We start from the raw sequence: 24,943 nt of genomic DNA on the forward strand, positions 1-24,943 counted from the left end.
CACAGCCAGAAGGCTCCAGGACTTCTCAAGTCTCTCTGTCCACACTGCCAAGCCTAAGGCTTGGCCCACAGTTCCCAGGTTTAAACTTCCATGGGTTTTCTGTCACATCTGTGACGTTTCACTTATTCAAGTGAGAAAGAGATAACTGCCTGCCTTTCCACGAGCCTACCCCTCAACACCAAAGCTCTCTCTCACCAAAATCAAGAGAGAAATGCTTGATGCCAAAATCACTCACAGCACTAAGGATGGGATAATTAAACACTGCCCATTTTTAACAATTACAAAAAGAAAATTTGCAAAGCAGAGGGTATTTGTCACGTGGTGAAACCAGCTGTAGAAGGAGTTTTGAAACAATTCCAGCTCTTTCTCCCTTTTTTTTTTCTTGTCCCAACGTGTTCACATTTCTCTTTTACAAGCAAATTAGTTGTTAAAAAACACATAAAGACATGTCACGCCAAGCTGTGCCCGGGTGTTTTATGTGCACTTTCCCTCCTCCCAAAAAAAGAGTTTTCTTGTAACTAAAGAATGAGAAGGAAGCAGCTAGAAATCTGTAATGGTTCCATTTATTAATACGTATATCACAAATACTCACAATATCAATGCATTCTCGTTGGCATGCTAGACAGAGGCATTATTAAAAAAGTCCTATTTTTTTTTAAAAAGGTTTTAAACTTTTGCTTTCCCCCAAAAATATTTCATATGCCTGTTATTTTTTTTGTGATTTTTTTTTTGTGTGTGTGTGTGTGTGTTTTTATTTTGATTTGATTCAACAATGTATTTGGTGGCTGCAACCTCAATGCAAAAAGAAAGAAAAAAAAGAAAGAACAGGAAAAAAGTATGAAGGCCGCAGTACAGCACAGTTCAATTAGTTCATAGCTACGTAATAAAAATAAAGGGAGCAAAAATTTCTGCCTTCACAGTAAGCAACAACACAGCTTAATAACAGTATTACACAGGATCAGGTTCCGAGGCAAAATGCACAAGACAAAGCCTACCGGGATACGCACTAGGCATACAACACTGAGTAAGAATCAAAGATGTAGAAGAACATCAGGAATAACAGTTCCCTTCAAGCACAACATTTTAACATCATTTTCAAGTATCTTTATGTTATGTTACTGATTCCTTTGTTTTTGGGGAGAGGGGGACAGGCGCAGGGGAAGGGGGAAAGGATGGAAACCTTAGTAAAGCAATAAACAAAACAAGAAATTAAGATAAAACCAAAAGAATATATATTTCATATACCGGTTTATATGAATGTGTGCAACACTTATTAACCATGGTGAAAGGCTAATTATGCCCTCCAGTCACTACATGCACAGCCCGATCAACGCTGTTAATGAGTTACCTTTGTTAACTTACGATGCAACTACTGTGTGACCAAGAACATACAGACGGTGCCGTCCTGGGCCGAGCCGCCGGGGTGGGGGCTGGCTCTGGAGGCCGAGGGGACCCGGCCACTCTGGGTGGCACCGTGGAACTTCACAGAATGGGACACTACGCATGGGACAGTTCGGGAGGTGGGGTGCGAGTGTGCGCGCGCACGGGCTTGCTCGTGGGGGTGTGCGTGCGTGCGTGCGAGAGACAGTGTGTGCTATAACATTCATGGCAGTCTTTCTCCAATTCTGCAGCTCCTGGTCTTCACACAGGCTCTGGACTTCACACTTCTCGAAAGACTGGAGAGCAGGGAGGATGGAAAAACAAAAAACAAAACAACAAACCAACAAGTGGGTTGCTTTGGTTGGTATCAGTATTCACAGCAGGTGTTTTGCTCTCCCTTTCCAAGAAAATTTAAATGATGAAATTCAACGCTGCATTTCCCCACCCCTTTTTTTAATTCCCCACCACACAAAAAATTGGGATGAAAATCCCAAAGCAAAGAAGCCCATGGGAAGGTTTAATTCTCAATGAACACGCTCAGAATGGAAAACTTGCTCGCCGTCTTCAGCAGAAGCAGCACAGGCACAACAACACAGCAAGTCTTTTATAGTTCTACCACCTGGAAAATGGGAAAAGCTCACCTTGTTACACCATCTCGTACTGGTTAGCAGTAATAAACCGGGACAGACAGCATGCCAGCAGCATCCCGATCAACTGTTCCAGACAAGACAGAGACAGAACAGAATTCAGGTTAAATGCATCAATGCAGAGCATTGGTAAGCATGTAGTTCATGTTCTGGAGTTATTATGCACAACGTATTTATGCCCTATTTTAAGGACTGTTCTAATTAGAAAAACAGCATTAAAATCTGTCATCTTTTTTTGTCAGATCTTCCTCTTAATTTTTGTCATTTATTTGACAGACAGCATGCCTTTTTGGTATTTTTCCATCTTGTTGCCAATGTCTGGCCAAACCAGATGTGGATGAATAAACTGCTGGGCATATCAGCTTGTTACAGGCTGTGTTTCACTTGCTCCACCTGGATGCCTCACCACCACCCATCAGCCCCGAGAGCTGGTGCCTTTAACTTCTTTATCACTGTGCCTGGGAAAAGCTTCCTGATGTCCCAGAGTGGTTATGCTTCCTTTACAGCAGGGTAGAAATGAGTGCTGTAAATCTGGAAATAACTTTTTAAAAAGTCATTCACTATTCCCTTGGCTGTCACTCAGATTATTGAAAACAGATCCCAGGCTTCCACTCATCAATAAGCACTCAGTCTTTTCAATGTTTTGTCTACTGCAGTTTCTTAGTGCTTCCTTCATGTGCCAACAGTGTTAATATGCTGTAAATAATTCAACCTCTTTGCTCATTGGGATTGGTCAATTAATTAACTCCTGAGCATATCCAGAGCATGCCCAGGTATGACTGACTGGCTGCTCATCCAGACTGGATCCTCCCCTTTCACTCCCCAGGACTGTGTGCTGTGTGTCCCTTCCCCTAGACCAGGCAGTGCTCACTGTTAACACAATCATCATCAAAACACACATCTGTACCAGGCAATTGCTTGATTTGGGCTGGCACCAGCCCAGAGCAAGGCCAAGCCAAGGTAGCTCAAATCTGGATAAACTGTTTCCTGTCTCTTAAGATGTCACAGTCCTTGACAGACCATGCTTCTTTGCCAGAAATTTGTTCAATTTCCTGTTTCAGTGTCCACCAGAGCTCTTCTGGGAATTTCAAAAGGGCACTGAGTCACATTGAAAAGCAGGTTGAGCCCCCCTGTTCCCCACATGCACCCCCTGATTTTGGCACCAAGGATGACACTCTCTTGGTTAGAACTAGATATGTGGCACTGGTACCATCTCCTGACCAACCTCCAACAAAAACCAAAGCTACCAGGGTCCAGGGGCTATGTTTTTAGTTGTCAAAACGGTATGTGCATGGTGAAAACCCCCCTCAACTCTGAAAATCTCACTTGATACCAAGAAGACATTTTAACCATTTTGTTGCCTTTTCTACTCATCACTGGGAGGATTATTTAATCAGTTGCTGAAGGTGTTGCTGAAAACATTCACATTCTATAGGTTACATGACACTCCTGCAGCTGACTCCCACACTGTTTCTTGAGCTCAGCTGAATTTTGGAGAATGAGATTTCTGTTTTGGACAGTGCCATGTATTTCTCCATGCTCTAACAGGCTGAACAGAGTGAGTGCCTCTGGGTGGCCCTGTCCCACCTCTTTCACTGTCGCTTTTCTGTGTTTGTGGTGACTTTCAGTCTTTCTTCACCTTCCTTGTCTGGACTCAGAAGTTACTTTTCTGACTTACTGCATTTTTAAGTAAGATAAACTTTGCAGTGTATTTAATCCGAATTATTTTCCCTGAGCAAATTCTGGCCCAGACCCGAATCAATTCCTCTCTACAATGGGCAAGAATGTATGTACATTGAAGTTGTTTGTTTATTTTTCCCCATCATGAGCCCCCAGATTACAGCTCCTGTTCTTCTCAACCACAGGCTTTTCTTTCCCCCTTCAGCTGGAGCAGACTTCCCCAGATACTTCTAATTAGGGATTCTCCTCTTCTCTGCAGGCTGTAACTCTAATAATCAGTGTGTCTAAACTTTGTAGCATCTACAGGCATGTAATGGTGTTTTGTTTTACTCAGCTCACTCCTAAGACAAAAGGCAGGTTTCTCATGAATCTATCTCCATGATCTTTGGCCCACTTAATGATTCTTGGCTCCGACCTTAGGCTGGCTTAGGCATTTACGTGGTTATAGTGACATAATGTTTAACTTTGTATTTCAAAAATAAGCCATTGCACACACTTTTTATTCAGCATTTCTAAGTAATACCAGCACTCAGAGCTATAACAAATATTCTAGAAATATTTTAAATGCATATAAAAACATGTGCTTTTCTATGTGTTGACTCCCACATTTAACCACAAGAACACTACTCCTCCTGTAGCCAAGAAGAGGCAATATTGTACTGAGCTGCTGAATCTTTTTCATGGTGCTCTTTCATTACAGGCAGAACTAGAGTCCTCTGCATTTAAGTCGGGCTAGAGGCTCTTAGACTGCAGCACAAATCAGCACTCTCCACCCTGCCTTGCTCTCTGCATTTGTTCCATCACTTGCCTCCTCTGCTCTTCAGGCAGGAGGAAGCTCCTTATCCTATTGTGCACCAGGTCCCTGCAGCTCCTTTGAAAAAACAGAAGAATTGGCGTTAAAGGATTCCCACAAAGAAACTGCTGCTGGGAGCTGCATTCATTTCCCTGCACTCCCATTGCCTCTCAAATGCCCCATCTCAACTTTTACCCACTTATTCATTTATTTGATTTTAGTCTCCTGATTTTTGAGTGCTAAGTTGTCAGACTTGGTTCTGCATTTGTCTTCTCTCTTACTTTTTTCTTTTCTTCCCTTTTTTTTCCCTGAGATTATCTTGGTCTTCTGAGCTATTATATAGAAAGCAGAGAGTTTTTTATACCATGGTCTTGCCACAGGAAACTTGAAAATGCTGACAAATTCTTTGGTTTAGACAACTGGGAAACCCACACTCCTCAGGTGTGTCTCCTGTACTACCATGCTGTTGGCCACAGGTCATTCCAGCAAGCAGAATGCAGAGAATTTCTCATGATTTCTAGGAGCAATCTCAGGCACACCTTAGTTCTGGCCATTGAAAACCATCCAAAGCATATTTTGTAGCAGTCTTATCCCCCCCGTACACATAATAACTGGCTTTTAAACACACTTATTCTGTAGGAGTTACCACTTACTGGAAGCTGTTCTGCATGACATATTTATTATACCTTATTATACTGAAGAAACTGAATTGCAATTTGAATTTCCATTTTATTTTGGGTCTTGGTATTGTCACCATTTTTCATTCTTTGGAAGAATTTCTATAAATAGAAATGTGTTGAACTAACTTGGAATTCATCAGCACATCAGGTAAGCCAAAACTGGGAGGGGGAGGGGGATTTAATCCATCAGGAACAATTTTTTAGCTCAATACCTTGTCATATTCTCAAAATGCAAATCTCCAAACATGCAGGTTCTCTGGCTCTATTTTAAAAGAGATCATTTTCTGTGTCACATGTCACTTACTTGAGTCAGCCTCCTGTGCCATGTTGTGCCTCTGTCACAGGCCCTACCTCCACACTGAACCCACTGTGATTCACCTTTAGAAACAGCCCAGTCTTAGACCTGATTTCAGGTCACATATTGGATGCTGATGTGGATCCCACTCCCTAAGCCCTGAGCAAGCCCCAGCCTCCCTGTGCTCAGGGAGGAGCTGCAGCAGACAGGGTGGATGATGTCTGCCCCAGAACTGCATCCACCTTCAGGCAGAGCTGCCCACGCCGATGCTGACAGCAAAGAGGGCGGGTGGAGGCTGCACAGTAGAGAGGGTCCATGGCTGCATGGGAGCTTATCTTAGACTGATGGGGTCTGTATGTGCCCAACAACTGGTTTGGAGCATGTGGAGAGCACCTGATTTTCAGTCCCTCAGCACAAAGGGAATAATGTGGCCTGAACGTTGCACTGAGTCTCCCCTACTCAATCTGTACACCCCTGCAGACAGTGTCTCTTGCATTCCTTAAACCAATGCCTGCACAGTAGTTTTATCTAGGCACAGCTCTCCATCACCTATGCAGTTTGCATAATTTTATTCTCTGTTGGGCACAACACAGCAATAATTTTTCTGCTCTGAAGAGCACCTGCTAAATGGAAATTATTCCAGCTGGAAGTGAACATTGGTATCCAAGTCCAAAAACCATCAAATTTTATTTTATTGTTATTATTTCAAACCTGAGGAGCAGATCACACAAGGTCAGCAACACAGTGTTTTTTATAAGAACTCTTGACTCTGATGGGGAGGTCTGTGCCAGGCCTGTAAAATTTGCAGTGCCATTACATCAGCTTTCCCCATTTCTGGGCATCAGCACATTCCCCATGCTAGTCAACACCTAACAAATCACGTGAAGGAAAGGCCCTTGAGCATGCTTTACCGTAGAAGAGCAACATGATTTAATTTGTCTTTTATTTAGATTAAACCTATTCTCAATAGGAACAGCAAAACCTCGCCTACAGCTGGAGCCCTGCCTGGCATTCCTGCCAGCCACATTAACCTGAAATCAATTTGTAAACACCGTCCCTAATTGGGCCCAGCAAAACAGATTACTCAGTAAATTACAACGGGCCACCTTCTATTCTTCACAGCCTGGGAGAGCTGTGTTTTCCCCCTCTGCAGCCTCTCTCCTCTCTTTTTCAGAAGTCTGCTAACACCCCAAGCAGCTGAGTGTGTCCTCACAGTGCCAGAGCCCAGTGCCTGCACTGGGGAGTGACATCCCCAGCTGGCAGCAGGGCTCCTGGTGACACCAGCAGCTCGAGATGCCAACACCACACCAAAACACACCTCATTTTTCCCCTCAGTCACAGGGACAAAGGGCCTTGCAGCCCATGCTGCCTGCAGCCTGCCATGAAACACCCATTAAATGCTTTCAGGCAGTATTGGTCCTGACTTTTCCCCCCAGCAGCATATTTTACAATTCCACTCGTCTCATTTTTCTTTTGGATAGCTTTACAGGAGGCATTCTTTACAGCCTTCTGGCTATCTAGAACCCAAACTGAAACCCAAGCCTGGAGTTCTATAGCAGCAATCAAGCCATAATCAAGGCTGGAGAAGAGTATCAATGCTGTCACCATTCAACAAGAATTAGAATAGCCTATTAAAAAAAACCTGACCTCCCCTTGCCCATGCACAAACAGCTCCAGATTGTTCAACTTTTCTGGACCCCTGACATGCAGACACATGCTCTGGGCAGCTGCTGTTGTGATGAACCAACATTTCCACCCACACCAAACCAGGGGCTGCTCACACCCAACACCTTGGCTACAGGGCAACAGGCTTCCAGATATGCCCAAGGCAGGGCACTCAGCCAGTCTGAGCCCAGACAATTTTAGGGCTCCCTCAGGCTGTGTGTATGCTGATGGAGAGGATGTGGGGGCCATTTTCCACATGGCTTGGGGACAGTTTTGAATTGTGCATATTTCCCTCTCTCTCATTTTTGCATGATACCAGTAGAGTCCTTGCTGTGACACATGAAGTGACTGGTATAGAGGAGCATCTTGTTGAAAGATGCAGGTGTTTTCCTGCCCCTTCTTCATCAGAACAATCTGACCAGACCCATACTTTCTCCAGTTCCTGTCTACACAAATGCAGTTTGGATATCATGGAGCAGAAAGCCCCTGCTTAGCTCTCCTCTTGTCGCTCTCGTGCCACACTCCTTTTGGTGCAGACAGGAGTTGGTTTAACACTCTGATTTTGGTAGACTGAACATTTCTCACTGCTCAGTGTTAAAGGGAAGATAAATAAAATTGGTCACAAAGTGCCCTCTCCAGGCTCCAGGTCCAGGATGGGGAGGCCTGAGGGTGCACTCATTAGAGTTCTTGAGTCCTTTAAGAACAAATAAGAGTGCTTAGAAGATAGAAGCCTACCCAAACAATGGATAAGCTATTTGTCTTCTTAGCCTTTATGCTCCATTTAAGCCAATGTTTTATTGGGTTAACCTCTATTTGACCCAGTGCAGGGACAAGTTGTTTTCCTTGAGCTAGTCATTAGCTCAACCGTAACTGATATTCCCAAGGAGAAACTTCATTTAAGTTGAAAAAAAGAAAATCAATGAACAGATGACCTCAGGACTAATGAGCATGCTGAGTTCAGTCCCTTTCCATAATCCTTCCTTCCTTGAAGTCCAGGTAAAGAAAAAGAGGGGCAAAGAAAATGGGGGAAGGGGAGTGTTTATGCACTTACCTGTGAGAATGCAATCCCAAAAGCCACTCCGGCTATGATTCCCATATTTGTCTCCATAAAACTGGTCACCAAGTCATAACAGCCCTGGAAAACAAACATCATCATTCTTTGTACTGACCTTCCCTGCCATGAATGCATACATACAAATTTCTCATTTAGAATGAACTCTGGCTAGACAATATTTCTGCTGTAATTTCCAACAGTGTCACCTTTTTTTAAAATAGCAATTCTGAGTGAATGATGTGGAGTTCTGGCAAAACCAATTACTTTTAGAAACGAATGCATTTCAATACTTCTAAAATCGAAATGTGATGTTGCACTCATTTTTATGGGTCTTTTTAAAGAAAGTCAGTTAAAAAACAATATAGCTGACCTGAAACCAAACCAGTAACAATACACCAATGTTATAATACAATACAGATGTCAAAAATGAATAAATGATGCTGATTTCCTAATACTCTAGGTATTTAATAAAGTGTCCCTTGAGGCATTCTGCTTGCCTTTACCCATCAAAGGACACCAGGCAAGGCACTGAACAGCATGTAACTTTAAACCATGTAACAATGTTATCAAGGGTTTTGTATTAATTTTCTTGGTTCGTTTGCCCTTGGACATAAAATTCCCTGTCCTGCTCCCCAAACCTAATTTTCTCTCTGCTGACTTTCTTTGTCAATTCACAGCTCAGGCTGGGGCCAGAGGATTCATGTACAATATCTGCCCTTCTCTTGGATAGACTTTTTTGAGATGTTCCCCCTCAGTATAATAATGTTTGCCAAGTTTCTTCCCTCACCTATTTGACCCCTCAAAAAAGCATTTGAAGTTATCTCCTAGTTTGTGGTGCCTAACTTAATCTAAACATGTGACTTGATATGTGAAGAAAAAAAGAAAGATGGCACCAAAACCAATACACATTTCCTTTCATTATTAACTCTGTCATTATTAACCCCCATTCTTTCATTAGCCCCCTTTTCTTTCATTATTAACCCCCATTATCTGTCCCTACAATCCAAAATCACTGCTCAGCCCCTTTTGCCACCTTGCTCAAATGACCAACACTGGCTCAAGGCCAGTCCTGAGGAGTTTTATACATTATATCTTTATCCACTTTATCAGAAATTGGAAAACCCAGTAATAACAGTGAGTTGCCTTTCCCAGCTTGGACTCCTGTCCCATAAGAGAGAAGTGTCTCCACATTTCACCTACATCCACACAACCCTCATTCTGCAAGCACTGCAGGAACTCTTGATGGCCTCAGAGCATCAGGTTCTTGTAAAAAACGACAGTGAGAAGGACAAACAATGTTATTTATTTCAGACAGGTCATTCATTAAATAAATGGTACCATTTCTTTAACTTCTTTTATAATGTCACAAGACATTTAATCCCAAGAGTAATGAAGTGCTGAACCTAATAGTAGCTGAGGACCAGCACAGCTGGTCCTGATTAATTTCTGAAATGTTTACGTGCACATATCAACTATGTTTTACCACAGTGTACAGTAACTCTGATTCAAGCTTGCTTATTTAACCCATCAATCAGCTATAGTTTGCGTGTCTTACATGTTGTGCAATGAGATTAGATTTCTCAAGCAGTATTTTCATTCTGTCTGACATGGTTTAATGCTCTCCCAGCTCTTCTGAAACCAATTCTGTTGAAGAGCCTTCAAGAGATGCAACACGGAAGCACAGTGGTAATTTGAGGGAGACAGAAGATCTTGCCAACAAAACATGCAATGGCAGAGTTTTGATCACCCTCCTCACTTGAAGGCTCTGTTTTCCCAAGCCACAATGATCTGTTTTCTGAAGTACATTGTTTACATATGGCTCAGTTGCTCAGTCCTTACTGTGCATGGGCTGAGTGCAAGCAGCACCCACAAGCTGCATTACAGGACACAAGTGTGTGAAGCACTGTGTGAGCACCTCTGGGCGCTGGTCCAGAGCACAGAAGGGACAGTTTACAAAGGATCTGATCTGTCTTGACTCTGTGCATCTGCTCCTTTCTTAAGATTTTAGAGAGAAATAGTTCTTGAGGTTTCTTGGTAAAGAACTGTGATTAAAAACACTAGATGAACATTAATTAGCCAAACCTTAATGACAGCTCTTAGAGTTAGGTCTTAGTGCTGTCTGAGATGAAGAAACAGAGAGCCTAAATAATTAACCCAAGGTCACTAAGCAAGTTAGGGTCAGATTTGGCAATGAAAATCCAGGACTGCTGTCTTTTAGTTCTGTAATTATATTAGTTTAATCCTCTTTGGTAAATTCGTTATCAGTTCTCAGAAACTGCTAGTAATTTGATTAGCTCATAGAGAACTCTTCTTACTGATAGTTTTGCAAGATCCACCAAGAGATGTAATCCAAATATACTTGTCCATAGGCATGGTGAGAAGGGTCTTCCACAACACAGGCAATACTTATTTTCCTTTTTCTCCAACACTCAGAGAGCAAAGGGCCTCATGTTTCCAAGACGAGCAAGGGGCTTGGGTCAGAGGCAATGATGTTTGGTACCTATCTGAAGTGAAAGGATAGGGCCAAACAACATTTTCTCCTTCTTGCTTTTTACTCCCACGCACATTTCAGAAGCATCCCACTTTGCTCAAATGTCTGGGACAACTGCAAGGTCTCACAACTGCTGAACAGAAATCTGCAACTTTTGATTTTTAATGGCTATGTCAGAAAATGAGACAAAAACACATGAACTTCCAAACATCCAAATTTCCTCTAGGTAATTAAATCAAGTAATTACTTCAACTATTTCTGAGGAATCAGCAGTCCTTTTCTGTCAGGTGACTTGTGCATTTGACAGGAGAGCAAGGAGCAAGAATGGCTGGAAATGTGTTACTAGCCCTGGACAAGCACTCACTGATCTCTCAATCACTTCCTACAATTCAGCAGGCATCCTGTGCCACGAGGAACTCAAAAGTGGACAGGGAATTCCCTGTGCAGGCAGAGCAAGCCTGGCACTTGGGGGAAACCACAGATCAGTGCTGGGAGTGCAAATGGTACCTAAATGGTTTTGCAGGAAAGGTTCGGAGTGCATGGCTGTCCTGAACTGCAAAGCTGGGCCCTGCTGGTGGAACACCAGTCACAGCAGAAAGCTCTCCTGCTGGGAAGAGGAGCAGAAGCAGAGGCTCAGGGTGGGCTGCCCCGGAGGCACCATGCCTGCTGCGGGTGCCGGCTGTACTGCACATGCCCTGCATCCACCCTGCCCTGCCTCTCACCTTCCTTCCACTTCTACAAAAACATCAAGTTAGTACAAATTCACTGAACAGAGTGGCTCACCCTCCATGCCTCATGCAAGATTACTCTGCAGCTGGTGACTGTGAGTTACTCAACCAATGGACACCACCAACATTCCACACATCTGCAACAAGTGGCTCTCATTAAACCATTGCAAAAAAAAAAAAAAAGAAAAAAAAAAGAAAGGCTTAGTGGAAAATAATCCTCTGGTATCCCTTTTACAATACATGCCAGAAAATGTTGTCTACTTGACTGGTTTTCAAAGATGTTTCAGGCTGTGCTCAGCCACCAGTCCAACCTTCTGAGTCACAGGTGACTGAGGTGAAAAAGACAGAAACAGAAGAGACAGAGGCATTTCCATATTTCCCCTGTTATCCTCAGGACTTCTATTTATTTTTTAAATAGATCTCTGAAAATAAAAACAGAAAAGAAAATAATCCTTAAGTCTGACTAAGCTGTGTTGCTACTTAGAATGGTGATTTAGCCACAATATCATTCCTCTTACCAACAAACTCTTCCCTCTCTTGCAAATCTCAAGTGAAAAAGAATTGATGAAACACTAGCACTTGAAGCAATAACTTGAGTAGTACTTCTTCAGCGCAAGGTCTAATGCATAGATGCTGCATTATTTTCTCTTTATTCTTCCCTTTCTTAGCATTTTCTATATTTTTATTCTCTAATTTACAATTTTCTTCCTGTTGTCCCCACTCGCCTTCTCAACCCTATTTCTGTCTTCCCAACCCTCTCCTTCAGGTGACCCCAGGGAAAGGGTCATGACTTTGGCTGGTCATGTTCAAAGGTTTAAACTCACAATAGATGTACCCACCAACCACAGCATTCACTGTCAATCACCTCTGTTTCCTCAGAACTGCTGTGTCTGGCATTGGATTTCAGAAAGGCCAGCTCAAAGCATATGAAGCAAGTGCAGGACCAAGCCCATCCTTACCATCTCTCCAGCCTTATTTGCACATTATCAACCAACCATTTGAAATGAAATGCAACTGCAAGCAGGCATACACTCCACTGGGGTGCTGGGTGCTGTCCCAACTGCCTCTGGCACAAGGTTACTGGTACCTTCTGGTTTACTTTAGTGGCAGCCACGGTCATGTTGCGCAGATCCTGAGTGTTGCAGTCACTGGAGTTCATGCAACAGCTTGTAGGGATGCCGTGCTTGAAGAAGTAAGGGCTGGTGCTCCAGTTGGTGTAGCTCTGAATGCCACAGCAGCTCAGCTAGGAGGGATAAGAGGCAGGTTTAAAACACACAAACAAAACAGAATTAAAGCTAGAACAGAATCATCTCGGCCCACTTCATAAGCTCATAATCAAAATAATGACAGGGCACCTCAAGTTTTGAAAAGCAGATACCACTCCTGCCCCATTAATTACAAAAGTACCAGGGATGTAACTCACAGAACATGGGAGCAGATGACCGACTAAAAGAAGGTATTTTATGAGCAGAACGATTATTTGTAACATTTGACAAAGTTCCAACCATAAACCCATGTTTTTTAGTTGACAGTCTGTTGGGGTTTTTTGTTTGTTTTCTTTACTTTTTTATTTGATGAAAGATGACCCTGCAGATTCAAGACCTCATAGCATTACGCAGAATTACACATACAGGTAACATACAGGTATGTATGAACCTGTAACACATACAGGTTCAAACTAGTACAAATCAGAAAGGTGAAGCCTCTCTAACTCACCAAAATAATTTCTAGGACAATTCACTGAGCTGTGAATAGAAAGAGACCATATGTTCACAGGGTGTATCTACGAAGTCAGCTAGAAAACCCTAAATTGGGAAGGATGTTCTGATTTAGATCCTAAGCTAGAAGTCAGACACTCAAAAGTATGGAGTATGTGATTAATTTTCTGCATGGAAAGGGCTTTATTAATGCAGTTCCTATAAAGAGAGAACTGTGAATGAAATGAACATTTTGCTACAACAGAAAAGCTGAAAAACTACTCAGAAATATTTTGTTTGGTCAACTCCAAAGAATCAAAAATTTAAAATACAGGTTAGCATTAGGCAAACAGACAATTTGAAATTTGACAGCAGAATATACTGTTTGGAGCACTGCAGTAATCTGCTAACCAGGAGAAGCCAGGTTAGAGTACAGTTTCAACCATGATGAAGGGTCCAACATAACAGCTGTAATTTCTAAAGGTCTAGAAGTCATTGATACAATTACACTGACATTTCAGCCATTCATCAAGTTACAATCATATGGAAAGGCTCATAGAATGTTTTGCAAACTGAAGGAATAGCTTCTTGCTATGGCAGAGCTTCCAGTGGGAATTTAAATGTGAATTTTATCACTCTGTGTTGTAGTTGGTGGACTCGGTCTCTTGTGGATGGCATCCCCACCTGGTTTGGCTGTGCTGTGGCATTTGCTCCTGCCCTGTCCCTGCTGGAAGGCAAGGCAATTCCCCACTGCCCTGCTACCACCCCTGAGGGTCAGAGAGGCTCTTCTCCACCAAGCTCCTACTCCACCCCTCCAGCACAGCTTTCACTGCCAACCTCAGCAGTTTTCCCCTCCATTTTCCTCTGGGGAAAATATACCCGGTTTTCTCCTTAACTCACTAGGTCTCCTTTGCCAGCCTCTCACTGTACTTGGGAAGAGAATTGCTGCAGTTTATCAGTGATGCAGGACACAAGATTATAAAACCCTGTCTTATCCAGCTCAAATTTAAAACATTTTATGATCTTATTGGCAAATTCCCTTAGGAACAAGGTGTGTTCTTTAGGAATAGACCTGCCCTGTAAACCTAATAACCTAATTCAAGATCTGGGACCAACAACAAGCCAGTGGGACAGGCCTTGCCTTTATCAGACAGCTTTTTCTCTAAAATTTAGGAATCCCGGGCAAGCATTTCAGCTGAAATACTTTTCTTTTAGATCAGTTTTGCCAGCCTCTATTTTGCTTGCAAATTACGGCTTGCAGATTGAGCCATCAAAACCTCACATTCTGGGATTAAATCCGTGCTTTCTCTACTGACTGATTTTTGGTACCCAGTTTTAGACTTACACTTTCCTGTACGTTATCCACTGCATGGCTCCGCTCATCGTTCTTGTTGTAATTCTGGATTGCTTCAGTGTATGTCCTAAGGAAAGTATCCTTGATCTGTGAGGGTGAGGGGAAAAAAAAACAGCCCACGTGAGCAACAAGAAGCACAACATCTGAAGCAGTTTTTGCAGGAAGCAAATGCATTGCAAATTTCCTAACAAGACACCCAAACTAGCCCTTCCCAGTTGTTTTTAAGGGTGTTTTTAGAGCTGGCAGAGCTCCCTCTTAACTGTCAGGAATAATTTATGCCATTTTTCCAGTGGGATATCAGACACAGAAACAAGACTACCCCAGTATATTGATATGTTTTAAAAAAATACTGTGAAATGACTTAGCCTATCAAAAAGGAATTGTTTTATGCTTTTTTCCCCCAAACACTTTGTTCCAGCACTAAGTCTGAAGGAGACTGCATGCTTCTTCCTGCTCATGGATGCCAGGTGGGAGCCAAAGCTTGTGCAAACACCCTGGTGACACAAGCCAGTGGCACCAAAATAAGACATGACATGACATAAATCCCCAGCACCAAAGGGATTTGGGTAAGGAACAAGAGGTCCCTCAGCTGGAAAATGTCAGGCACATCATCAGGAATGGCACTTTGGGTGGGAGAGGGGCTAGGAGCAGATGATGTGAGCAACCCACATGGCTGCAGCCTTCACAAGAGACTGCCTCTCCCAAAAGGGAGCAGTCTGACACTGGGGCTGCTGCGGGTTAGGTGGGATGAAATGGGAATCCTCAGCAGGTGGACAGGCACCTCAGGACCTCATTAAAAACAATCCACTGCTTGCAAGGGTGAACAGCAGAAAACTCTATAGCAATGGAAATGTCATGTCAAAAAAGGAGACTGGAAAATCAGCTCATACAAAAAGAAGAGACAAGGAGGGTCTCTGGGGCTGCTCTGGTTCAGCACCAGAGTCATGTAGGTCCATGGACTTACAGCCAGAAATAGACCTGATTACAGTGGATAAAGCAGGAGTGTTACTACAAATCTAGACCATCACACTTTTTTAAAGCTTCTTCCTGTCCCAGTTTCCTCCCTCACTCTACTTCTAATCTCTCCTTATACTCAAGATAGAAATGAAATCCCATCCCACTCCCTCTCCACCCCCTCTCTCCCCCCACCCAAGAAAAAGAAGATTTACAAAACAGCAAGTCTGGTGTGATGCAGAAGTTGTCTCTGCCTTACATAAACCAGCATTTGCCTGGCTGAAAAAAGCTGTGTTTAAGAAAAGCATTTAATCTATTTTGCAGCCCTCAGCAAATGTAAAAGAGTAAAGATGATCTTACATGCTGGACACACAAAACCTGATGGCTTCAGAGTAAATCACCAGGCAGCTGAGGGCAAGAGCTTTGGCTAAATCCCTTCATTTGGAATGGCACTGGTTTTTAAGAGCTGTACAAGCTATTGTTGCACCCCAGCCCCATCCTGGGGATGTGCTGGAGCCGCCGAGCCCAGCGCCCCACGCGTTCTCCATGCTCCAGGGAACTTCTCAGCAGCTCCTGCCCAGGGAGGCGCTGCCAGCTGCAAACTCAGCACATTTCCACCTACCTCGTGGCGAAAGACAAACCCTGAAATGCCAGCCACTAGCTCAGCCAGGAACACCAGGGACAAGAACATGGCATACTGAAAAGGCAGGAGGCAAGAGAAGTCAGAGCATGATAGGCTTTCGTCTCAGCACAGATATTATCACATGAAATGTAACTCTCCCCTCTAGGCACCCTTCAAAGACGTTAAGAAACCAGAGGTCTTTTGGAGGAGGTACACAGGTTATGACCTGAATGTAATACACGTGTTTATACAACTCACAGCTGATATATATTGCTTAATTACTGGCTTTTCTGACATTTCTGTTCCCACATTTCTCAGCATTCTCATATAAATTAAAACACACTCACATGCCAGAGGTGAATCCAAGTCACTCAGGTTTTGATCTTGCACTAAGGAATACAAACAGACCCTTCCTGTTTGCACGGTGCTCTGCTAATGTCAATAGGCTACCCCAGGTGTTTTGGTTTGTGTTTATCTACCTCACTGCCAGATTGGGATTTGCTGCCTGGTCCCTGAAGTTTCTGCAATGAATGAACTGAAACATTGCCTTCACTGGAAATATTCTCACAGTAACACTAGACATATGCTCCAAATATTTTGCTGAGCCAAGGTCCATATTTGGCTTTAGGTGCAGCATTTGGATCAGGAGCTAAATAAACCTTGAAAACAGTGTTCTCAGTGTAGGCACTCGCCAAGTACTAAAAATATATTTAAGTAAGAATAAAGAAGGTAAAGAAAAAATGCAAAGTGGGGTAGTAAAATTGCAACTTGGGGCTTAATCTTCTGGAGGAAAAATTACCTTTTTAGTCCACCTGCTAAGTAACAGTTAATTAAGAAAGGAAGTATTTTAAATTAAATTCAGTCCTAGCAGGATTTAGTGGAGAAAGGGAAACTTAGCTTTCATGAAAGGTTATTGGGGAAAGGAGTACAATGGTGAAGGTAGAGCTAGGAAAAAAAAAATGTGTCCAATTAATGCAGCTGTCAAAACAGTGTCTTTTCAGGAGAGAAAAGAAGTTTAGAAATCTTTCTTATACATACAATGAAAATCAACCCACGTGCTTGCAACAGCATGTGCTAGCATTAGTGGCATATCTCTAAGAAAGTTACATGAGTTGTGGAGCAGCTAGCAGAGCCTGATTTCCTATGGATTTATATCATCATTCACCTTTATCCCTTTCCCATCTGGACTGCAGTGACTCCAGCAAGCCTCTGCACATGCCCTGAGAGCCCATCACCAGCAAGAGACAGCAGTGAGGGTCTTGCCAGCTGGCAACCAGCTGATGGAATTGCAGCTGCTACTTCTCCCCTTCTCCTCCCTGCCATCATTTGAGGAAATTAACTCCCTTTAACATGTCCTTTCTTTTTTAAAATGCAGTTAAAACTGGAGTAAAATCATCCCATCTCCTTAGAAAACTGGTCTCAAAATACTGTAGCAGGAGATGCATTGTACTGTCAAGCCCTTTCTCACTAGTTCAGTACTTCACAAGTGCTATTTCCACCCTTCAAATCATGGCACAAGCAGGATTTTGCTCCTAAATATGCCTAGAAACACAGTTTATCATGTACCTTTGTTTAGCCTGTAGTTATTTTGAATTTTACGGTAGGCTGGAAAACTCAGAACAGAGAAACTCATATGGAGAGAGGTTAAAGTGGACTGAGGGACAGCAGCTTCCCCTCTGCTCAGTGCACCTCAAGCCCCTGCTCCTTTTCAGGTGAGACCAAACATACCATAGAGTGCTCTGCTTTTTGGGTTGAATTGTTCTACCTAGGGATGTTAGGAGAAAATAAAGGGCTGGCATGCTTTTATGAGGTGCTAACTCTTCTTTCCATAATTTCACATCAGGGTATTAAACTGACCCCTTAAAATACAGCTTGAAAGAATTTCACATTTATGATGTTTTGGGCATCTTGAAGACTGTAAATATATTTATCTATCTGGCTCACAGAAAACCAGAATGATTATAGAACGACTCACAGAGCAATTCAGCAGCACCACCCTGCTCCAAACACTTGGGCCTATGTGCCATGTGTAGCAAAATTCAGTCATGGTCAATCAAAAACTGGTTTTGGCAAAGGGATTTTTTCCCCCTTTGCCCAAAAGGTGCACATGTTGAAAATAACAATTAATAACATCTAGCTTATGTGCCTAAGAAGTTTCACCAACATCTGTCAGGGGGCAGGGGTGTGGCAGCAGCTCTCTGGCCACAGAGAGCAACAGACAACTTTCCCAGGGAAAGGCTGTGAGAAGATCAGAGAAAAGAACGAGAGACAATTCTTATCTTAACCTGCTGCACCTGCTGTTGTGAACATGTGGATGTGTTATGGAGATTTGTTTAGCAAAGGGTGGCTTCTTAATTGGCCAATGGTGATGGTGTTTGGATTCAAGGACCACTTGGGTCCAGCTGTATCGTAACTGTGTATAAAAGCAACGGGTTTCTTAGTAATGAAATATATAAAATAACGAGATTGATCAGCCCTCCGGGAGTCATGGAGTCAATGCGAATTGCCACCCGGCCGTGGGCCCGTTGCGGTGACAGTGGGGGAAATCCCAACTGATCCAAAACCCCTCCTCCCCTCCAAGGCACTTGGGTGTGCTCACCAGCTTCAGCATCCATGGGCTGCCACGACAAGTGGCAAAGCAGCCGAAGAGGCCGAAGACGATGATGGTGGTGCCCGTCCCGATGAGCACGTAGGGGGCATTGGTGGAGTTCTCAGCAATGAGGGAGATGTAGGTGCCGAGGGTGAGCTTGCCCCAGACGCCGACTGCGAGGAGGATAACACCAGTGATCTGCAAAGCAAGGGGACAAACCTGTCAGGAGCTCTGGAGTTTTTTTTTGTTGTTTGTTTTTGTTTTGTTTTTGTTTTGTTTTGTTTTGTTATGATTGGGGTTAAATGCCCGAGATGGTATTTTTTGTTTGGATTTAGATGTTTATTAGTTTTTATTTATATTATAGTCTTCTAAATTGTGAGGTTTATAGTACTTTTACATACTAAAAGTGGAGTTGCATTTTTTCCTTAAAGGTCTTTTAAGGATAAACTGTCTAGTTAAGAAATGATATTTACACTGTTTTTACTTTTAACTTAATAACTAACTACTTTTGGTTTGTAATGTGGATTTTTTTATTTAATTATACAATACTACTTAAACTTGTGAAGAAGAAGGACTAGCTTTTGTTTTAAAAAATTTATTTTGTTTAATATATGTCACTATATTCTAAAACTTTAAGTTTTCTACTATTTGATATTATACACTTCTATTTAAACTACACACTTGTAATCTCAGTTTTATCATTCTATTTTGGAAGCCTTCTCCACAGCCTCAGGTCAAATGCAGTGTTCTCCTGGGGGTCAGTGCTTGTCAGCACAGAAAGCCTAAAATTCTCAGCAGCCAGGGTTCCAACCAGGAGCCACCGGGGAGGGCATCCAAAGCCTTCCAAAGCACACAGTGATCCTGCAGGGATGTGCTGGTGCCGTGCTGCTGGCAGAAGGGAGCCTCACAACCTCTGCAAACTCCAGAGGGACAGACAGATGAAATTAAACTCCAGCATCTGTTGCATTAAGGCTGCCACTGAAGGACAAACATCTCAGACTAATCACTGCCAAGGGAGGATGCAGGGTACCACCTGCAGGAACAGCTCTCTGCTCCTGCAGTGCGCTCAGAGACACGGCCAGCTCCACGTGTGCCTCTGAGTGTCCCCTGCTCCCCTCCATCAGCCTTGGCAGGCGTTGGCATTTCTGCTGCCACCCTGGGACAGGATTAGCAGAGACTTCTGCTCTCCTGCTCACAGTGGCAGTAAGAATAAATCCAGCTCTTGTCCATCTTTCAGTGCAACTGTGTGAAAAGTGCTGATTCCCTGCTATTGCACCCAACAGCTGAATGTCAGAAATAATCACCGAGGAGCCTACCAACCCACAGACAGCAAATGCCCTTGCCAAGCCTGTCCCATCCCTGCACAGCACCGTCTTCTCCTCTCCCCATCCTGAACAGAAGTGGATTAATCAGCAAAATCTGAAAGCAAGCTGCAGGGACTGGGAAATCTGCAGAACAGCTTCTGGTTTCTCACCTCCAGTTCCACAAAGGGCTGGTTTCTGTGCCTAAGCCGCTGAAAGTTTTACCACCGTCCCCAGGGAGGCATAAAAGCAGCCTTCACTGCCAAAATGAACAAGCAGCTTCACATATGAAAGAGAGCTCCAGCCTCGTAATAAAAAGCATTTTTAGTTGGCTGTTTGAAACAATTACTAACCCTTTACTATGCTTTTTAAGAGTTTGGTTTCCCCAGGTCTCGGGGGGGGCTATTCAATTTATGGCATACATAGTCTTTGGAAAAAGGGACGAAAGCCTCTTGGTGGTTTATTCCCCTTCTGCTTCTTAATAGAGCTCTGATTTACAGGGATTTAAGGAAATCCCTGAGTTTGTTGGGAGGTCTAAGCCAATAGCAAGTTTGGCACGGTGCAGAGGGGATGGGATGTTTCCACAAACACATGCTGAAGATGCACCTCAGGTTGCAGCAGTGCTGGCTGGACTTTTGGTTATGAAGACAAAAAATCCATAAGACTTCCCTACAAACCTTTTCATGACCTTTTTTCAGCAGAGCACAAGCAGTGGTATGATTAATGCCTACCTCCACCCCAAGGCAAGCCTCATTTCCTTATTTCCAAGACACAATTTTTATCACTATCTCTCTGTGCCATCACACAGTCTAGGGAACAATGAATGTACTGGTTTCTGGTTTGGTTTTTAGATTTTTTTTAAAAGCAGGAGAGACATGGGCAGACAGAAGACCAGGACAGTGCTGGCCTGAGAACAAGGCAGCAGGAACAGACACTGCTCTGGACACTCACCATCAGTACACACATCTTCCCTTTATGTCCTTCCTTTGACCCAAAACCTCTCTACCAGCCTAATTCTGTGACCTGTGACCAGCCTCAATAGTTGCAAAAGCAGGGTGTTGTGTGTCCCTTTACACCTGAAAGGTCTAAAAGGAAACTCAGAGCACCTTTTCAAATGCAGTCTCACCCCAGTCTTCCCTACTCCCCTTCCAGTGTAAAGTTTCAATTCCGACAATGATCATATAGGAGATGTACAAAGTATTTCAGATATCCTGGCAGTCAGAAGAGAGTGATTACCAGCCCTTTGACCTTTTGAGACCCTCTGAGCATTCAGCATCCAAAGGAACTTTATTTACAAACACCTGGAAGAGCCAGCACACACGGAGCACGAGAGCTGCAGTAAAATTCCACCAGTGGACTTCTACAGCAAAACCTGGTCTTCATATGGCCCAGCAAGAATTTTAAGATTTGTCCTGGAGATGCTATGAGAGCTACAGCCTGTGAGGAAGGAGTGTCATAACCCCACTCCAGATCCTCAGCAGACACAGAAGAAATGAACCGGCAGCTGCACAGCCCACAGTGCCCCAGATGAGACATCTGGAGTGGTACAGAAAAACAAGCATTTGCAAAGGAACCACCCTCCCCCACCAAAAAAAACAAAACAAAACAAAACAAAACAAAACAAAACAAAACAAAACAAAAAAAAACACAAACAAACAAACAAAAAAACCCCATTTCCTTCCAAAAAGCAACTGCTAGAACTGCCAGAGACATCCTACCTAAATGTAAAGATGTGGGATCCTGCCCTTTGGTGTTTATAAGGGAAAGCAAAAGAGAACAACTACCCAAAATCCCAAATTTCAAGGCCTGTCACAAACTTACCAAATGCTTCTGATTCAGAAAAAAAACTCCAGAGTTTTCCTTGGACTTTATACAAGCCTTGGTTTAAGCAGTAACAGCCCACCCTGGATAACACAGGCAAAGCTCAGATCCACACTCAACCAGAGAAATTCCTGCCAGCAGCCAGGGCTGGCCTGATTTATCCATGCTTAGGACCAGTTCCTATGATCATAAAAAGCCCCAAAAACTCGGACAGGTTTTGTGTCCACAAATGGGCTTGCAAGTGGCTTAAGCTTCTTTTGGTAGTCTCTTTTTCATGCTTTCACCCTGTCCTGCCCCCCACACCATTTTGATGGATTTTCCCTGCATCTTCTGTTTCTTTTCTGTGTTCTTTCTCTAGTTGGAAACATTATTAGAAAGCTATTTCATCCTGGATTTCATCAAAGGTAGATGGTATCTTCCTTACAAAAGTTCACTGCAGTGGAAGCCCCTGCACTCAGGTTTCCTCAGCCAGGAAACCAGAGATGTAGCATTCCATAAAACATTATTAGTCCTGCCCTTCATTTAGGTCAAAATTTTAAAGGTTAAAAGGAAAAAAAAAAAACCAAAAAACAAAAAACCACAGGAGATATCCAAGTAGGACAAGGATTGTAAAGGCTGCACACATGTAAAAATCACATTGTTTAGCCCTAGCAGGTCTCACATTTCAGTGCCTCTGAGCTCAGGCTCAGCAAACACATCCCAGAAGCCCTTGACTGATGAGATGGCAGGAAATGAAGCAGGTGGGCCACCTGGACATTTTCTAACAAAAACACCACTGAAATCAAGATGTTCCCACAGAATGTTTTAATCTAGATGAGTTGGATTGTTCTGGCTTAAACAAAACAAAACAAAACAAATTCTGTGAAACCAACCCCCCCAACTATACCAATCCTTTTACCTTCCTTCAGCATCAATACAGATGTTTCCAGTGTTACCTGCAGTACTGCTCCCAGTTCTGGATGTGGTGGCAAAGTTACCATGCAACAGGCAGGCAGAAATGCAGCAGAACTGACTGTCAGCTCTAACTTCACTTGTCCAATAAACCAACTGCTTTTTGGAGGCACACAAAGATGTGGCCAACAGCACTGGCACAAGGGTATGTGCCACAGCTTTACAGGACACAGGGAGAGTGATGCCCTGATAATGCTGGGCATTCCTAAAATCAGAACTAATACTAAACACATGCAGTTTCTCAGTAAAAGCTAACAGAAAAATGTCTGAGAATTACTTCTTTTAATAGTGCCTAAACAAAGATCAAACTATCAATCCCCTTCTTCCAGGTAACAGCAGCAATGTATGCAGAGAGGAGAATGCAGAAAATAACTTCTGAAAGTGCCCTGTCTGTCTTTAGTTCTGTCAGAATTAGGCAGGTAAACACTATGTACTCCTTTCAACTGGGTGCACACCACTCCTAAAAGAGTCTGTTGTATTCATACCCCAAAACCCACAGAGCACTGGCAGCACAACATGAAGGTTGCTGCTGCTGATACAGGAGGCATGGAAGGTTCTACACCTCACATCCAGAGATTCAAGAACCTAAATCAACCCCTTATTTATACTCAGGACTGCCATATGGAATATTTAAAGTTTGTCAATTACAGAGGTGAAGATAAATGTGCAGCAGGAATTGCTGGTTTATTGGTCCACATAATTCATGTCCTCCTGTTCATTACTGATGTGAGCAATTTTGATTCCTAAGGTCTGTCAAAATAAAAATTGGAAGCCAATCCTGATTGCTGCAGAGCACACAGCAATCCCTACTACTCCCAAACGCAGCAGGAAGAGCTCAGCATTTCTCTGGATCAGCTCTTTATCTACAGAACTGAGATGCAGGAGGGCAACTTCATTAATGAGGATCTCGCCATAGGTGTAATTCTTTTATTTCATTTCATATTTTCAGCCTTGCTACATGAATGTAAAATGTGGGCAACTTAAAAAGAAATTCAAAGCAGCAGCAAAGAATCAGGTACAAGGAAAATAACCATGTTGTTGGTATTTTCAGTTTCTCAATTCCAAATACTTCCTTTTCCAAACACCAGGCTCCCTGCATTTTGGTAGAGGCATGCTGTCTCTGCACAGCTGTCCTGCAACCTTCTCCTCAAACAGGCTAGAGAAAATGTGCATAAAATGGATGAAGCTGGGGAAGGCAGACAAGAACTATCTCAATCCATCTTGGCTGAAGCTGAAAGGTCTAGCAATAGGTTTAGCAGGCTGTGAGGAAATGAGAGAGGACCAAGGCACCCAGTTAATTAGCTCTTCCAGACATCTCCCCAAAGGAGGGAAACTTTTTTCATGAAGAAAACGTCCGACCTTGACAACATCCAGAACAAATCCTGCGTTAAAAGCATGTCCAGAGAGACTTAAAAATAACTGGCCTACCTCTGAAAATTTTATAACTTTCCCAAAATAGGCAATGGATCACATTCAAAATGTTCTTGCTTTACAGCTTGTCAAGCACTGGGAGTGGCTGGCTTTGAGTCTTCTCCTGTCTCAGCCCCTGGGCCCTCTTCAGGCAGGCAGGTGACTAAAACTAATATAAATCTTCCTTTGAGCTTCAATGTCAGCTCTTCACAGGCAGGGGAAAGCATTAAGCCAAGATACAACAGAACGTGGGAATGCCTGTAAGCCAGCAACACGCCTGAACTCTCAGTCCTCACATCTGCTGATCTTGACTCCACCTGCAAACCCAACTTGGGTACCTTTGCACAGGACTGGAGTGAACGGGAAATGAAGACACCACCAATTTTACCTTTGGAAGAGGGCAACAAGTTGCAAGCCAATAAATCATAATTTCTGGCCCCTTTGCAAATTGAGAGACAGCCTGTAAGGGTCACTGTGTTAGAGGAAAACACCAGCAGTGGCCATTCTTGTATGTAACTGTTCTAGTGTCTTCTAGTTCCTGACTTCACCATTTCTTAACACATCTCCCCAGTACCTAACATAATTATTTTGTCCCTCTGCTCTTGTAACTCAGGTCTGTCCCTCTTCTTCTTTGTTCCTTACAGTTTTCCATGTAAATAACTCCTCCCTAAAAAGACACAGCCAAAAGGATTTAAAGGAAAAATGCCCTAAGATTAATTCACATTCCTCTCTGAGATGCCCTGCCTGTCTCACCTGGGCAGGCTGCCACGCTTTGGGCTCAGGGTTTTCTCTCCCTGTTGCATGTGTGGAATGTCCAGCACAAGTGGACA

At 43.2% G+C, this 24,943-nt stretch overlaps 1 protein-coding gene across 1 annotated transcript in view; it reads right to left on the minus strand.

Moving 5' to 3' along the window:
• Window positions 1-547: 547 nt before the first annotated feature.
• Window positions 548-24,943, minus strand: part of TSPAN7 (tetraspanin 7) — an 85,173-nt gene continuing 60,777 nt past the window's right edge. Inside the window, exons 2-8 of the mRNA XM_068179758.1 lie at window positions 18,640-18,828; window positions 16,041-16,115; window positions 14,456-14,551; window positions 12,501-12,656; window positions 8,192-8,275; window positions 2,022-2,094; window positions 548-1,676 (exon numbers count right to left, since the gene is read on the minus strand). Coding sequence (XP_068035859.1) covers window positions 2,026-2,094; window positions 8,192-8,275; window positions 12,501-12,656; window positions 14,456-14,551; window positions 16,041-16,115; window positions 18,640-18,828 — 669 coding nt within the window. The 3' untranslated portion in view covers window positions 548-1,676; window positions 2,022-2,025. The remainder of the gene's footprint in view (window positions 1,677-2,021; window positions 2,095-8,191; window positions 8,276-12,500; window positions 12,657-14,455; window positions 14,552-16,040; window positions 16,116-18,639; window positions 18,829-24,943) is intronic.

The sequence above is a fragment of the Anomalospiza imberbis genome, chromosome 2, assembly GCF_031753505.1.
Source record: "Anomalospiza imberbis isolate Cuckoo-Finch-1a 21T00152 chromosome 2, ASM3175350v1, whole genome shotgun sequence".
Taxonomy (NCBI): domain Eukaryota; kingdom Metazoa; phylum Chordata; class Aves; order Passeriformes; family Viduidae; genus Anomalospiza; species Anomalospiza imberbis.